The following is a 17,895-nucleotide window of genomic DNA, read 5'->3' on the forward strand; positions in this document are numbered from 1 at the left end:
CACCACCATCATCACTTCTCCTCCTCCTCTTCCTCCTCACTACCACTATCACTACTCTTCCTCCTCCTCACCACCACCATCACCTCTTCCTCCTCCTCTTCCTCCTCACCACCACCATCGCCACTTCTCTTCCTCTTCCTCCTCACCACCATCACCACTTCTCCTCCTCCTCCTCTTCCTCCTCCTCACTACCACTATCACTACTCTTCTTCCTCCTCACCACCACCATCACCACCACCTCCTCCTCCTCCTCCTCCTCCTCCTCCTCCTCCTCCTCCTCCTTACTACAAATGCCCCTTCAGGCTAGGGATTTGCATCCCAGTAAGGCAGAAGGTGGCTTGTTTAGCTCTGGAGAAGAAGTCCCAGTGGAGAAGACCCTGACTATGAATGACAAATGACGGCTTCAGGGTTAATCTGTTGTCTGAAGTCTGCCACTGCATCTCATTGAACTAATCCGGGATATGACAAATTGCAGCTCCATCCATGGTGCTAATTCCGTCTTTGACTGTACTTGCATGACACCCTCAGCTAGGATCCTGAGGTCCCAGGTGTTTCCTTCCGATCTTCCATGGCCCAATGGACTTGAACTGTCTGTCCCATGTTCCAGCTCTGCTTCTTTCCAGAGATCTTCTTCCAGGATCCCACAGAAGTCAGGGATTCCTGGAACCACAAACAAGGCTTCAACTGTCAATGTTGTATAAGAATCTATTCCGGCTTATTTTGCCAACCATTCTATATTTTTCCCCCTTTCCCCCCTCTCTTCCTTCTCCTTCTTCTCTTCTTCTCCTTCTCCTTCTCCTCCACTCTCCTTCTCCTAATTTCCCCTTTTCCTCCTCCATTCTCCTTCCTCCTCCTCCTCCTCCCCCTCCTCCCTTCTAGCACTGATGATGTTCCCTAGTTGGGTCATGAAACATCTGCAAGAAAACTACACAGCTCAGAGAGCACCAAGGATCCCACAGTCTTCCTTCCTTCCTTCCTTCCTTCCTTCCTTCCTTCCTTCCTTCCTTCCTTCCTTCCTTCCTTCCTTCCTTCCTTCCTCCTTCTCCTCCTCCTCCTCCCTTCTAGCACTGATGATGTTCCCTAGTTGGGTCATGAAACGTCTGCAAGGAAACCGGCAACCTCAGAGAGCCCCAAGGACCCCCACAGTCCTCCTCCTCCTCCTCCTCCTCCTCCTCCTCCTCCTCCTCCTCCTCCTCCTCCTCCTCCTCCAATCCTCCTCCCTTCTAGCTCTGATGATGTTCCCTAGTTGGGTCATGAAGCTTCTGCAAGAAAACCGGCAACCTCAGAGAGCACCAAGGACCCCACATTCCTCCTCCTCCTCTCCTCCTCTCCTCCTCCTCCTCCTCCTCCTCCCTTCTGGCACTGATGATGTTACCTAGTTGGGTCATGAAACATCTGCAAGAAAACTACACAGCTCAGAGAGCACCAAGGATCCCACAGTCTTCCTTCCTTCCTTCCTTCCTTCCTTCCTTCCTTCCTTCCTTCCTTCCTTCCTTCCTTCCTTCCTTCCTTCTCCTCCTCCCCCCTTCCAGCACTGATGATGTTCCCTAGTTGGGTCATGAAACGTCTGCAAGGAAACCGGCAACCTCAGAGAGCCCCAAGGACCCCCACAGTCCTCCTCCTCCTCCTCCTCCTCCTCCTCCTCCTCCTCCTCCTCCTCCTCCTCCTCCTCCTCCAATCCTCCTCCCTTCTAGCTCTGATGATGTTCCCTAGTTGGGTCATGAAGCTTCTGCAAGAAAACCGGCAACCTCAGAGAGCACCAAGGACCCCACATTCCTCCTCTCCTCCTCCTCCTCCTCCTCCTCCCTTCTGGCACTGATGATGTTACCTAGTTGGGTCATGAAACGTCTGAAAGAAAATCACCCAGCTCAGAGAGCACCAAGGACTCCACAGTCCTCCTCCTCCTCCTCCTCCTCCTCCTCCTCCTCCACTCTTTCTCCACTTCTCCTCTTTCTCCTTCTCCTTCTCTTCCTCCTCCTCCTCCCTGCAAACCCTTCCCCTTTCTCCTCCCCCGACAAATATTCTTTAAAGTGTCTCCTCCTTCCCCTTGCCAACAGGCAGCAGCGCACATTTTCTGTGTGTGTGTGTGTGGGGGGGGAGATCTGTCAACTCTTCCTCTTTCAGGCCTGCTACCCCCGTGACAGAACAACATATCCGTCTGAATGTATATGTGACAAGCTAATAGAGTGTCAGGGACCGAGTGCAATGCCGTTCACAATTAAATTGGCGAGATGTGTTCTCGACAAACCCAGGCTATCATCGATAATTATTGTGTTGTTGTCAGGATGCTTGGAAATGGATGGATTCAGGACTGGGAGAGCTACTGCATTCTGGTCCTTTTGCAGCCATAAGGAGAAGCCAGGGGAGACTTCACTCACCTCTGGCTGATGGGACAGATGTGGGCAGATGTGCCCCCGAGCAGCATGCCCCAGCATCAAATAACTCATGCCCTGACTGAGCTGTCGCAGCACAATCTTTGTGGACTTGCTAGATAAAAATGCCAAATCCAGTCCAAACATCTGGCTTGCTGTAAATCAGCATCCTCATAAAAGATACTACCAATGGGTGCCTGGGGGGCAATCCCAAAACATCTGGGGCACCACTTAAATAGCACCAGTACTGACAACACCTCCATCAATCTGTTGCAAAAGGCAGCCTTAGTTGCAGCTCACCTCTTAGGGGTCCTTGGTGCTTGCAGAGGTTGGTTTTTTTTCTTTTCTTACAGACATTTTATTACCCAACTAGGGAACATCATCAGTGCCAGAAGGGAGGAGGAGGAGGAGGAGGAGGAGGAGGAATGTGGGATCCTTGGCACTCTCTGAGCTTGGTTGTTTTCTTGCAGACGTTTCATGACCCAACTAGGAAACATCATCAGTGCTAGAAGGGAGAGGGATTTGGGGGGGGGGAAAGAGGAGGGAGGAGGAGGAGGAGGAAGACGAGGAGGAGGAGGAAGGACTGTGGAGTCTTGTCTGAGCTTAGTACTTTTCTTGCAGACATTTCATGACCCAGCTAGGGAACATCATCAGTGCTAGAAAGGAGCGGGGTTTGCAAAGAGGAGGAGGAGGAGGAGGAGGAGGAGGAGGAGGAGGAGAACTGCGGGGTCCCTGGCGCTCTCTGAGTTTGGTTGTTTTCTTGCAGATGTTTCATGACCCAACTAGGGAACATCATCACTGAGGAGGAGGAGGAGGAGGAAGGCTGCACGGGTCATTGGTGTTTGCTCAGCTTGGTCGCTTTTCTTGCAGACGTTTCACGTCCCAACTAGGGAACATCATCAGTGCTAGAAGGGAGGAGGAGGAGGAGAAGGAGGAAGGAAGGAAGGAAGGAAGGAAGGAAGGAAGGAAGGAAGGAAGGAAGGAAGGGAGGGAGGAAGGAAGGGAGGAAGGGAGGATGGGAGGAGGAGGACGACTGTGGGGTCCTTGGTGCTCTCTGAGCTGGGTTGTTTTCTTGCAGACGTTTCATGACCCAACTAGGGAACATCATCAGTGCTAGAAGGGAGAGGGATTTGCGTTTATGTTTACACAGGTAGTCCTCGACTTACAACAGTCCACTTAGCGACCGTTCAAAGTTACAACAGCACTGGAAAAAAATGACCATTTTTCACACGTATGACCCTTGCAGCATCTCCACGACCCTGGGAACAAAATTCAGATGCTTGGCAACAGGCTCGTATGTATGATCTTTGGGATCAAGCGATCGCCCTTTTACGATCTTCCCACCAGGAAAGTCCAGGGGAAGCCAGGTTCATTTGACTGCCGTGCTACTATCTGAACAACTGCGGAGATTCACTTAGCAATTGCGTCAAGAAGGATTGCAAGATGGAGAGTGCAAAACTCACTTAACCAATGTCTCGCTTAGCAACATAAATGTGGGGCTCCATTGCGGCCGTAAGCTGAGGACTCCCTCCATACAAGTGGCTTGCCTTGTCGTTGTTCGTTGCAATGTTCCTGATGGTTCCTCGTCTCGGCTGCTGTTTGCTGTTGAATTGTTTGAGTTTGTAGTTCCTGGGCTGGGATATTGTTGGTCTGGTGTTAATCTTGGCATTAACTTCGGCTTATCCGAGTGCTGATTGCTGGCAAGGAGCTGTTTTGCTCTGTTTGTTTCCTTTTAGCTTTCTGAATGTCCCTTTTAAACGGTGTGTAAGTGTGCTTTCTCTCCCTCTGTGCCTGTGGATGGCTAATTTGAGTGCCAGGCTTCCTTTAAAAAGAACAGATACAGCTTCAATTGCACTCGGATGGCTACCATCTTTATTTATTTATTTATTTTTAACGCACCCAACGGACATCGTTATCACACGAAGGCCAGCAATGAAATCCATGTTCAGCTAAGTAATGTGTGAACAAGGATTTCCTGCAACTTCTCTGCATTTCATTTCGGTGGCTAATTTCCAGTATCGACAGCTTGACTAGAATAAAAGACACAGAATAGAATTAGAATAGAATAGAATAGAATAGAATAGAATGGAATGGAATGGAATGGAATGGAATGGAATGGAATGGAATAGAATAGAATAGAATAGAATAGAATAGAATAGAATAGAATAGAATAGAATAGAATAGAATAGAATAGAATAGAATAGAATAGAATAGAATAGAACAGAACAGAAAATATAGGATAGGATGGGATGGGATGGGATGGAATAGAATAGGGAATGAATAGAATAGAATAAGAAGAGAATTTGGAATGGAATGGAATGGAATGGAATAGAATTAGATGAATAGAATGGAATGGAATGGAATGGAATGGAATAGAATAGAATAGAATAGAATAGAATAGAATAGAATAGAATAGAATAGAATAGAATAGAATAGAATAGAATAGAATAGAATAGAATAGAATAGAATAGAATAGAATAGAATAGAATAGAATTAAAGAAGAGGAGAATAATAAAATACAGAATAGAATAGAAATAAAGAATAGAATAGAATAGAATAGAATAGAATAGAATAGAATAGAATAGAATAGAATAGAATAGAATAGAATAGAATAGAATAGAATAGAATAGAAATAAAGAATGGAATGGAATGGAGTGGAATGGAATGGAATGGAATGGAATGGAATAGAATAGAATCTGAAAGGGACCTTGGAGGTCTTCTAGTCCAGCCCCCTGCTCAAGCAGGAGAACCTACACCATTTCAGACAAATGCTTGTCCAATGTCTTTTTGAAAACCTCCAGTGTTGGAGCATCTGGTGGCAATCTGTTCCACTGGTTAATTGTTCTAACAGTCAGGAAATTTCTCCTTAGTTCTAGGTTTGTTCTCTCCTTGATTATTTCCCACCCCTTGTTTCTTGTTCTGCCTCCTGGTGCTTTGGAAAATAAGTTGACACCCCCCCTCCTCTTTGTGGCAGCCCCTCTCAAATGCCGAAAGACGGCTATCATGTCACCCCCTAGTCCTTGTTTCCCTCTCCATGTTCTCCTTGGCTGATCGTGGTCTTGTAGACCTCTGCCATGTCTCTTTCTTCTCCTTTGACAGCTGACCTGTAATGACACTTAGCATTTAATGGACAGCATGCAGTGGCATTTAGTGATTGGCAATATCTGAGTGCCGAGCAGATGATGGGTATTGATGCCTGCTGAACCAACCAAGCAAGACCAACAGGGTTAAATGGTTTGTGTAATAGCTCGGGGGATAAGTATTGGCCCTTCAAGCCAGCAATTAATGCAGCAAGGAAGTGGTAGAGAGGAGGAGGAGGAGGAGGAGGAGGAGGAGGAGGAGGAGGAGGAGGAGGAGGAGGTGGTGGTTTAGTCTTTGATGCTCTCTGAGCTTGATTGTCTTCTTGCGGACGTTTCATGACCCTACTAAGTGACATCAGCAGTGCTAGAAGGGGGGGAGGAAGAGGAGGAGGAAGTGCCTCGCGGGTTTCAGATCGTCCCCAAACCTCGAAAGCCTCAAAAACAGCCCAGGAGATAAAAGTTGGCACATTTAAGGCAACAGAAAGGAGACATAATGGAATCCATCAGCAGTGATCACATTTCATTTCCAGGGAAAGGAAAAGAACCAGTTTTCCATCTCAGCAATACCCAAATCCCCCCCCCTCTCTCTTCATCCATCATCTATCCATCTATCTATCTATCCATCTATCTATCCATCTATCTACCTGTATCTATCTATCTATCTATATCTATATCTATCTATCTATCTATCTATCTATCTATCTATCTATCTATCTATCTATCTATCTATCTATCTATCCATCCATCCATCTATCTATCTATCTATCTATCTGTATCTATCTATCTATATCTATATCTATATCTATATCTATATCTATCTATATCTATCTATCTATCTATCTATCTATCTATCTATCTATCTATCTATCTATCTATCTATATCTATATCTATCTATCCATCTATCATCTACATATATTTATCTGTCTGTCTGTCTATCTATCATCTATTTATCTATTTCTCCATCCAGCCATCCAGCCATCCGTCTGTCAGTCTATCTATCTATCTATCTATCTATCTATCTATCTATCTATCTATCTATCTATCTATCTATCTATCTATCTATCTATCTATCTATCTATCCTCTATTTATCTATTTCTATCTATATCTATATGTACCTATCAATCTATCTGTCTATCAATCTATCTATCTATCTATTTATCCATCTATCTATCTCTATATCTCTATATCTACATCTATATATCTATATCTTTTTTTATTGAAAAGTTTTACAATACATTTTATCTTTAACAATCACTCCCCCCCTCCCCCCACCCAACCCTTCCTAACCCTCCCTAACCCTCCCCCCCCTTCCCCCCTCCCCCCTCCCCGACTTCCCAGAGCTAAATACAAGGTATAAAAGTAGAAACAATTATAAACAACCATATGTTAACAACAATAAACTATTAAGTCTATCGCACTCTAGCTCATATGAAATGACTACAAGCAATACTAATATCACATAAAAAAAACTTATACAAATGCTAAATGAAACTTTTTGGTCCCATATTTGTTCTGGATATAATCAATCCACTTTTTCCACTCCATAATATAACGTTGTTGCGAATGGTCTTTCAAATAAGCCGAAATCTTTGCCATTTCCGCCAGGTCAGAAACTTTTAGAGTCCATTCTTCTATATCTTAAGTTTGGAGAGGAACGTATGGTGTTTGAAGCCGTATAATTTTTTACGAGATGAGAAGATTGTTCAAACTTGGTTTCAATATGGTCAATTACAGGCCAGGTGGAAAGAAGACCAGAAAATTGGTTTCTCAATGACTGATGAAAATTTGGTAAAGCAAATTAGAAATCAGGGTCCAGCACATATCAAACGGATATATCTTGCATTGATAGAAATTGACTCAGAAACAGAACTTGTTAAAGATTGTATGATAAAGTGGGCTCAGAATATTCAAGAAGTTATCACAATGGACACTTGGGAGAAGATTTGGGTGAGGAACGTAAAATTTACACAAGCTCAAAACTTAAGAGAGAACTTTTACAAAATGTTTTATAGGTGGCATTTAGATCCTAAAAAGCTTGCAAGTATGTATCCAAACTATCAACCTAAATGTTGGAGATGTGGTGGCGAAGACGCAACGTATTTTCATATATGGTGGACCTGTAAAAAGGTTAAAGCTTTTTGGATTAAAATCTGGTGGAATATGCAGAAGATATTTAAGCAAAGGATAAAGTTTTGTCCGCAATTGTTCTTATTGGGCATAATTACAGATACTACTGTTGTGGACACCAAGTTGATGTTGAACTTAATCACGGCAGCAAGACTTTTAGTAGGTCAATATTGGAAGAAGGAGGAACTGCCGACTATATATCTATATCTATCTATCCATCCATCCAACTATCATCTACGTATATTTATCTGTCTGTCTATCTATCTCTATCATCTATTTATCTATTTCTCCATCCATCCATCCATCTGTCCGTCAGTCAGTCAGTCTGTCTGTCTGCATCTGTCTATCTATCTCACATTCTATCTTATCTGGCTTTCTACCTATCACAGGTATCATATCTACCTATCCCACAGAATCCTAGAGCTGGAAAGGACCTCAGAGGTCATCTAGTCCAGAGGCCCCCAACCTTTTGGGCACCAGGGACCGTGGAGAGGGTTTTTTCCACGGACCGGAGGGGGCCTGCTTTTGCGTGCTGCCTGCATCCCGCGGATGGGATGCTTTGCTTGTTTGTGCGGACCGGATGCGGGCATGCCGCGGCCCGGTACTGGTCCACAGACGGGGGTTGGGGACCCCTGTTCTAGTCCAGCCCCCTACCCAAAGCAGGAGACCCCGTACCATTTGGGAGAAATGCCTGTCTGATCTCGTCTTAAAATCCTCCAGTGATGGAGCAGCCACAGGTGCAGCGTCGGAGCCCCCTTTTCATCCTTCAAGGACGGTGGTCTCAAGATGACCGCGATCCCATTCGGTCCCTTACTCAGACTCCGATGGGTCCTCTGGGCAGCTGGGTTGGCATCTCCCAGGGCTGTTTCTCTGCCAGGCTGCCAGCTCTGACTTTACTCTCGGGTCCCGCCGTGTTTCTGAGCTGACATTTGGGGAAGGCATAATGGCACAACATCCATCACTGCTGGGGAGCAAACAAAGGCGAGAAGGAAAGGTTGGGGTGAAAGCAGAGATGTAACAGCTTCCTCTATGCGGGTTTTTTTGGGGGGTTGTCTCTGCTGCCCCCTCCATGCCCCCTGTTTGTTTGGACATGGATTAGGCTTGGATTCTAGACACACACACATACATACAGAGAGAGAGAGAGAGAGAGAGAGGGAGGGAGGGAGGGAGGGAGGGAGGAAAAGAAAGAGCAAGAGGGCAAAACAGAGAAAGATAAAGAGAGAGGAAGAAAAAGAAAGAGCGAAACAGAGAAAGAGAAAGAAAGAGAGAGGAAGGAAGGGAGGGAGGGAGGAAGGAAGGAAGGAAAAGAAAGAGCAAGAGGTCAAAACAGAAAAAAGAGAGAGAGAGGAAGGAAGGAAGGAAGGAAGAGAGCAAAACAGAGAGAAACAAACAGAGAGGAAGAGAGGAAGGAAAAGAAAGAGCGAGAAAGAGAGAAATAGAGAGAAAGAAAGAGGGAGGGAGGGAGAGAGAGAGAGACTCCTCAGTTCCCCTGAGCATTTTGGGGGGGGAAAAACGCTCTTAAAGATTTGATTTCCCAGGAAAAAAAACATCAATTCTCACCTGTTGCATCTCCTGTCTCTGCAAGAAGGCGGCAGGGAGGTGGCTAAATCAGCTGGAAATGCGCAGAGAATCAGGCGAGAGATGCTCCCTTTTCAAGAAAACACAAACGAGTGTCAGAGATTCCAAATACTTGGCTACTTTAGCGAGGATTCGGTTGTTAAATGAGAACGTCAAGGATTGTCTTAAAATCCAGGCTTAAGCTGGCGACGGTCCCGGATATTGAGGGAGAATTCTCCCTTTATTTCTAACCGATCTTTCACTCAGGATTATTTCTTCACTAAGAATGCTTTTTTTAAAAAAAAAAAACCTATCTGCATTTGTCATAAATTGCTTTGCTCTCACGTGACCCGTGAGGAATCGAAGAAACCCTAAGGCTTGAATGACCTCAGAGATCATCTAGCTGGACTGCTAGATGATCTCTGAGGTCCTTCAATCCTGCTCATGACAGGAGACATTATACTATCTTGGAAAAGTGGCTATGCAATCTCTTTTTAAAAACCTCCAGTGATGGAGCACCCACAACTTCTGAAGGCAATTTCCATTTAATTGGTTAATTGTTCCAATTGTAAGGAAATTCCTGCTTAGTTCCAGGCTGCTTCTCTCCTTGATGAGTTTCCATCCATTGCTTCTTCTCCTGCCTTCGGGCGCTTTGGAGAATAGCTTGACTGCCTCTTCTTTGGGGCAGCCCCTGAGATATTGGAAGGCTGCTATCCTGTCCACACTGGTCCTTCTCTTCATTAAACTGGACATACCTGCAACTGTTATTAATATATGTTATCTTTTATCGCTTCTTGTCTTGCCTTCAGGTGCTTTGGAGAATAGGTTGAGACCTCTTCTCTGTGGCAAACCCTCAAATATTGGAATACTGCTATCCTGTCACGCCCTTAATCCTTTTTATTAGACTAGTAAACATAAAGGTTTTTTTTTCCTATCCCTTATCTCCTTGAAACTAATCAGGGGGAGAAGCAACCTGGAATTAAGGAGAAACTTCCTGACGGTGAAAACAGTCAACCAGTGGAACAACTTGCCACCAGAGGTTGTGGGTGCTCCATCACTGGAGGCTTTTAAGAAGAAATTGGACCACCATTTGTCTGAAATGATATAGGGTTCCCTGCCCTGAGCATGGGGTTGGACTAGAAGACCTCCGAGGTCCCTTTCAGCTCTATTCTGATAGAATAGAATAGAATAGAATAGAATAGAATAGAATAGAATAGAATAGAATAGAATAGAATAGAATAGAATAGAATAGAATAGAATAGAATAGAATAGAATAGAATAGAATAGAATAGAAGCTGGAAGGGACCTCGGAGGTCTTCTAGTCCAGCCCCCTGCTCAAGCAGGAGAACCTATACCATCTCAGACAACGTGACTATCTAGTCTCTTCTTAAAAACCTCCAGTGATGGAGTGCCCCTGATTTCTGGTGGCAAGCTATTCCACTGGTTAATTGTCCTCCCTGTCAGAAAGTTTCTCCTTAACTCCAGGTTGCTTCTCTCCTTGGTCAGTTTCCAACCATCGTTTCTCATCCTGCCCTCTGGTGCTTTGGGGAATAAGTTGACCCCCCCCCCTCTTCTTTGTGGCACCCCTCCAATACTGGAACTCTGCTATCCTGTCTCCCCTATTTCTTCTTTTCCTTAGACTAGCCAAACTCAAGTCCCGCAGCCATTCTTAGTGCATTTTAGTCTCCAGGCCTTGGATCATCCTAGTTCTGTGGTGGCGAACCTATGGCACACCTGCCACAGGTAGCACGCAGAGCCCTCTCTGTCGGCACGCATGCCGTCGCCCCAGTCCTAGGCCTTCAGCTGGGTTTCATAAAACCTTTTCGCTTTAGGACTTCGCTGCCGTGTGCAAAAAAAAAAAGGTTCAATCAATCAATCAATTTCAACTTCTCACAGGAAAAAAAGAGATCTCGCAAAGTTGGAATTGATTGATTGAACTTTTTAGTCCCACCCAGTCTGCCGTTACCACCAATGAGCCACCCAATGGGCCACGCCCACCCATTTGGCCACGCCCAGCCAATGGGCCAGGCCCACCCGGCACCCGACGATACCTAAGTGGGTTTTGGGTGTCAGTTTGGACACTCGGTCTCCAAAAGGTTCGCCACCACTGTCCTAGTTGCTCTTCTCTGAATTTTCTCCAGACTCTCAACCTCTTTTTTGTGATCTGGTGACCCAAATTGACTGCGGCATTCCAGGGGTGGCCTCACCGGGGCTTTGTGAAGTGGTGCTAGTCCTTCTTGATCGAAAGCCTTGGCTGATGGAGATTCTTTCTTCCTGCAGGAAGTCCTCTTGAGCTTGGGTTCCGTAATCGAGACCTCCACCCTCCGGGAAGTCATCAAAGATGCCGTCGCCTCCGTGCTGCCCAAAGTGGTAAGTGCCGGAGGGGGGTCTTCAGGGAGAGGGTGGGGGCCAAGGGGCAGGCAGGACTGTTGGCTCCAGGGGCGTCCGTACAGGTGAGTCAACCCCCAACCTGGCGTGGACTCACCTCAGAGCACAGGGGTCAACTCCCTTGCCTTGACCTCCTTGCTTGATGTTGAACTCTGGACAAGCAGAGTTTGATCTCTGTCCAATGCTTAAGAAGGTAACAGGAAGTCCTCAATTTACGACGGCAGCGGAGCCAAAAATTTCCATTGCTAAGCAAGACCGTGGTTAAGTGAGTTTCGCCCCGTTTTACGAACTCCCTTGCCGCCGTCGTTAAGCGGACCACCGCTCTCGTTAAGTGAATCGTGCGGTTGTTCAACAAACCTGCCTCCCCCCCCACCGTCCACGCTTGCCAAAAGGTCCCAGAAGGTGATCATGTGACCCCAGGCATAAATAGACGCCGGTTGCCCGGCGTCCGAATTTTTATCACATTGCCGTAGGGATAGGCTGCAACGGTCATAAGTGTGAAAAACTTACTTTTTTCCCAGTGCCGTTGTAACTTCGGACAGTCACTCAATGAACGGTTGTAAATCGAGGACTACGTGTATTACGGATTTTGTCAGTTGGGAAAGAGAGAGAACGGACCGGGTAAAAACGTGACCGGCCGCTTTGATCAAATCAGTAGTTGCCTGAGATGCGGAAATCTACGTTGAACCTGTTTGACGGGATGTGGTGGAATGCGGTCTGGATTCCCCGGGAGGGAGGGGCTGCATTCCAGAGGGCCGAGAGACGGCAAAGCTCCGACCGTTTGTGTGAGAGAAAGCAGGTGAAGACAGCACCTCCTCAAGGTTTCCCAGAGTGTATCTTTCACGATGCAAGTAGTTGCTTTAATTTGGACAGATTTCTCTCTGTAGGTGAGAAACAAGTGAGAAATAACTCTGCGTGTCTTTTCTTAGTTTTTGGGGTCCTGACTGGGAAGATTTTAGAGATAAGGAACATCTAAGCAACGGTTGGTGACATCACCCAATGGTGAAAAAAGGAAGGTTCTACATTTAGGCAAGAAAATGCCCAGGTATGGGATAGCTGGTACCTTGCTCAATAGTAGTAACTGTGAGAGGGATCTCGGAGTCCTAGTGGACAATCACTTCAATAGGAGCCAGCCGTGTGCTGCAGCTGCCAAAAAAGCCAACCCAGTTCTAGGCTGCATTAACAGAGGGATACAACTGAGATCACATGAAGTGTTAATACCACTTTACAAGGCCTTGGTAAGGCCACACTTGGAATAATGCATCCAGTTTTGGACACCACGATGTAAAAAAGATGTTGAGACTCTGGAAAGAGTGCAGAGAAGAGCGACAAAGATGATCAGGGGACTGGAGGCTGAAACGTACAAGGAACGGTTGCTGGAATTGGGTCTGTCCAGTTTAATGAAGAGAAGGATGGGGGGGGACAGGATAGCAGTGTTCCAATATCTCAGGGGCTGCCCCAAAGAAGAGGGAGTCAAGCTATTCTCCAAAGCGCCTGAAGGCAGGACAAGAAGCAACGGGTGGAAACTGACCAAAGAGAGAAGCAACCTGGAATTAAGGAGAAACTTCCTAACAGTGAAGACAATTAACCAGTGGAACAACTTGCTACCAGAAGTTGTGAGTGCTCCATCCATCACCGGAGGTTTTCAGGAAGAGACTGGACAGCTGCTTGTCTGTCTGGGGACTGGCTCAAAGATACTCCTTGCCTCCAGAAGCAGTGAATGCTCCAACACTGGAAGTTTTTAAGAAGAGACTGGACAGCCATTGGTCTGAAATGGTGTAGGGTTTCCTGCCTGAGCAAGGGGTTGGACTAGATGACCTCCAGGGTCCCTTCCAACATTATTATTATTATTATTATTATTATTATTATTATTATTATTATTATTATTATTATTATTATTATTATTATTATTATTATTATTATTATTATTATTATTATTATTATTGAAGGACCCTAGAGAGATTTGCCCTTCCTGTTTGTATAGGAACCAAGCGCGTTCTTTTCTCCAACTTACGTTTTTCAGATCTCAGGTGTATATATATATATATATATTTTAAAAATTCAGCTTACTAAAAAAAACTGTCAATTCGTATGTTCTTGTGGCGGGAACAAAGCACCGAAACAATTTACACCCATCTCAGCTTAAAACCTCCAAGGACCTTTTTGGTTCACGGTGTCTACAACCACACGTGATTTCTGCGACATATTTACCGATCTCTCCCCACAACTGCTACCGTAAGGCTCAGAGATCGAATTGTCAGCTTAATCGACTTAAAAACAAAAGCAATAACAAAAAAACACCAGGCTGATTCAATTGTAGCAGGGCAATTATTTTCCATAAAGCTTATTAAGATGAAAATCAGCAACCTGTCCACGTGTCGGCTTCTGCCACACAGAACTTGAGTGTGGATGTCATTCAGATAAAACAATTAAAATGAGTGAATTATTGCCCACTGGGGCATCTCACGAGAGGTTGGTGAAATCCGCCATAAAGTCTGGCCAGATCTTATCTGCTTCGTCCAGGCGTGGAAACATCTTATGGATCATTTTGATGGTCCAGCTCAGGGGTCTTCAAACGTGGCCCTTTGATGACTTGTGGATGTCAACTCCCAGAATTCCTCAGCCAGCCAGGCTGGCTGAGGAATTCTGGGAGTTGAAGTCCACAAGTCATCAAAGGGCCACGTTTGAAGACCCTTGGTCCAGCTCAACACTGAGTCCTTGTCCAGAGCGTTGAAGCCCCTGCACACGCCCAGGTGTCATTGAAGCAACACAACTTTATAGTGCACAGGAGAAGGATAGGTTGAGACTCTAGAAAGAGTGCGGAGAAGAGCAGCAAAGATGATCAGGGGACTGGAGGCTAAAACATACGAAGAACGGTGGCTGGAATTGGGGATGTCTAGTCTAATGAAGGGAAGGATCAGGGGGGACATGATAGCAGTGCTCCAGTATCTCAGGGGCTGCCCCAAAGAAGAGGGAGTCAAGCTAGTCTCCAAAGCCTCTGAAGAAGGCTGGACAAGAAGCAACGGATGGAAACTAGTCAAGGAGAGAAGCAACCTGGAACTAAGGAGGAATTTCCTGACGGTGAGAACAATCAATCAGTGGAACGACTTGCCACCAGAACTTGTGGGTGCTCCATCACTGGAGCTTTTTAAGAAGAGATTGGACGGCCATCTGAATGAAATGGCAGAGAGTCTCCTGCTTGAGCAGGGGTCAGACTAGAAGACCTTCTAGGTCCCTTCCAACTCTGTTGATCTGTATTCTGATTGAGGAAACTAGGGATGTCTATCAAAGAGAAAGAGTAATGGTGACGTGATAGCAGTCTTCCAAAATTCGAGGGGCTGCCACAAAAAAGACGGTGTGTGTGTGTGTGTGTGTGTGTGTGTGTGTGTGTGTGTGTGTGTCAACCTCTTCTCCAAATTACCTGAAGGCAGAAGAAGCAACGGATGGAAACTCATCAAGGAGAGAAGCAACCTGGAACTAAGGAGAAACTTCCTGACAGGGAGAACAATTGATCAGTGGAATTCCTTGCCTCCAGAAGCTGTGAATGCTCCAACACTGGAAGTCTTTAAGAAGAGACTGGACAGCCTATTTGTCTGAAATGGGTCTGGCTAGTCTAAAGAAAAGAAGAAATAGGGGAGACATGATAATAGAGCTCCATATTGAGGGGCTGCCACAAGGAAAAGAAGCAAAGGATGGAAACTCATCAAGGAGAGAAGCAGCCTAGAACTAAGGAGAAACTTCCTGATGGTGAGAACAATCAATCAGTGGAACGACTTGCCACCAGAACTTGTGGGTGCTCCACCACTGGAGGTTTTTAAGAAGAGATTGGACGGCCATCTGAATGAGAGCAAGACGAAAAACAACAGCTTGAAAGTAATCAAAGAAAGAAGCAACCTGGAACTAAGGAGAAACTTCCTGACAGTGAGGACAATTAACCAGTGGAACTACTTGCCTCTAGACGTTGTGGGTGCTCCAACACTGGAGGTTTTAAAGAAGAGACTGGACAACAATTTGTCTAGAATGGTATAGGTTCTCCTGCTTGAGCAGGGGGCTGGACTAGAAGACCTCCAAGATCCCTTCCAACTCTGTTATTTTGTAAGGGTCTCCTGCTTGAGCGGGGAGGGGCTGGACTAGAAGACCTCCAAGATCCCTTCCACCTCTGTGATTCTTTTATTCTGTATTCCCTTCAGAGTCTGTGGGTGATGGTTGTTCACAGGTGGCCCAAGCTCCAAACTCACAAACGTGAATGTGTCATGATGTCATGTGTTACCCCCTTTCGCCACAAAGGACTAAAACTCATGTAGCCTTTAAAGATCCAGATGTTCATAGGTCCAACAGAGGTTTTCATAATATAACGTTGATTTCAGCAAGTCTTATGTTGTACAGGTAGTCCTCAAGGTACAGCCATTCATATACTGACTATTCAAAGTTACCACGGCACTGGACTTATGACCATTTTTCAGACCTACGACCACTGCAGCATCCCCAGGAACACGTGATCAAAATTCAGACACTTGGCAATTGACTTGCAGTTATGACGGTCACAGCATCCCGGGGGTGTGTGTGTGTTTGTGTGTGTGTGTGACGTGATCCCCTTTTGCGACCTGCTGACAAGCAGCCGGGTGACTAATTTGACAACTGTCCTGTCACAAAGCCGAGGACTACCTGCCTATCAAGTTGCCCTGTTCTCGCCGGCCTCTCTGATCAGGCGTCAGCTCTGAAGTTTTCATTAAAAGTTAGATAATAATAATAATAATAATAATAATAATAATAATAATAATAATAATAATAATAATAATAATAATAATAATAATAATAATAATAATAATAATAATTTTATTTGTATACCGCCCTTCTCCCGAAGGACTCAGGGTGGTGAACAGGGCAATAAATACTAAAATACAAAGATGAATAAATCCTATTATTCCTGGGCTGATTGACAGCCCGGTTCTTTAGCCAGGATGGAAGCAAATGAGCTTTGGATTCTTCCAGCTGGGAAAAAACAAAAAACCACTTTTTAAGACCAAGCCTTGAGGCTGTTGGGTGAAGTCTCTCCTTGATCGTTTGCTGATTCAGCAGCGAGAAAAATCTGGCAAAATACATCAAGGTCGGTGTCCGCAACAAGAGACAAATTCACAAAGGTGCCAGGGCTTTGCAAAACCTCTGGCTTTGATGCAGCAGCTTGAGGGGGATCTGTCAAGTCCAAAGGGTGACGACGCCCCATCAAAAGAGGCCATGATCTCCTCAGCCCCAAGATTGGCACATTCCAGGATCGCCTTACACATTGCAAACTCATTTGTTTTTTAAAGTCTTTTATTATTGTTATTCTCTGCAGAGAAGCTAAACAACACTGCCAAAGCCTACAAACCTGTGTAGATTCAGAATAGAATAACACAGTTGGGAGGGACCTTGGAGGTCTTCTAGTCCAACCCCCTGCTCAGGCTGGGAACCTTACACCATTTCAGACAAATGGCTGTCCAGTCTCTTCTTAAAAACTTCCAGTGTTGGGGCGTTCACAGCTTCTGGAGGCAGGTGGTTCCACTGGTTAATTGTCCTCCCTGTCAGGAAGTTTCTCCTTAGTTCCGGGTTGCTTCTCTCCTTGGTTAGTTTCCATCCGTTGCTCCTCGTCCTGCCTTCTTCTGGTGCTTTGGAGAATAGGTTGAAAACTGACCAAAGAGAGAAGCAAATTGGAATTAAAGAGAAACTTCCTGACAGGGAGGACAATCAATCAGTGGAACTGCTTGCCACCAGAAATCGTGAGCGCTCCATCACTGGAGGTTTTTAAGAAGAGACTCGACAGTCACTTGTCCAAGATAGTATAGGTCCTTCTGCTTGAACAGAGGGCTGGATTAGAAGACCTCCAAGGTCCCTTCCAGCTTCTATTCTATTCTATTCTATTCTATTCTATTCTATTCTATTCTATTCTATTCTATTCTATTCTATTCTATTCTATTCTATTCTATTCTATTCTATTCTATTCTATTCTATTCCATTCCATTCCATACTATACTGTTCTATTCTATTCCATTCCATTCTATTCTATTCTCATCATATTCTATTCTATTCTATTCTATTCTATTCTATTCTATTCTATTCTATTCTATTCTATTCTATTCTATTCTATTCTATTCTATTCTATTCTATTCTATTCTATTCTATTCTATTCTATTCTGTATTTCTATTCTATTCTATTCTATTCTATTCTATTCTATTCTATTCTATTCTATTCTATTCTATTCTATTCTATTCTATTCTATTCTATTCTATTCTATTCTATTCTATTCTATTCTATTCCATTCCATTCCATTCCATTCCATTCCATTCCATTCCATTCCATTCCATTCCAATAGAGAGAAATTACACATTCAC

At 44.9% G+C, this 17,895-nt stretch overlaps 1 protein-coding gene across 1 annotated transcript in view; it reads left to right on the forward strand.

Moving 5' to 3' along the window:
• PDE2A (phosphodiesterase 2A) overlaps positions 1 to 17,895 on the forward strand; it is a gene marked incomplete at both ends in the record, with an annotated part of 242,468 nt that overhangs the window by 100,002 nt on the left and 124,571 nt on the right. The window contains one exon of the mRNA XM_081327693.1: positions 11,419 to 11,508. Coding sequence (XP_081183819.1) covers positions 11,419 to 11,508 — 90 coding nt within the window. The remainder of the gene's footprint in view (positions 1 to 11,418; positions 11,509 to 17,895) is intronic.

Source organism: Vipera berus (genome assembly GCF_964194415.1).
Source record: "Vipera berus genome assembly, chromosome: 4".
NCBI lineage: Eukaryota > Metazoa > Chordata > Lepidosauria > Squamata > Viperidae > Vipera > Vipera berus.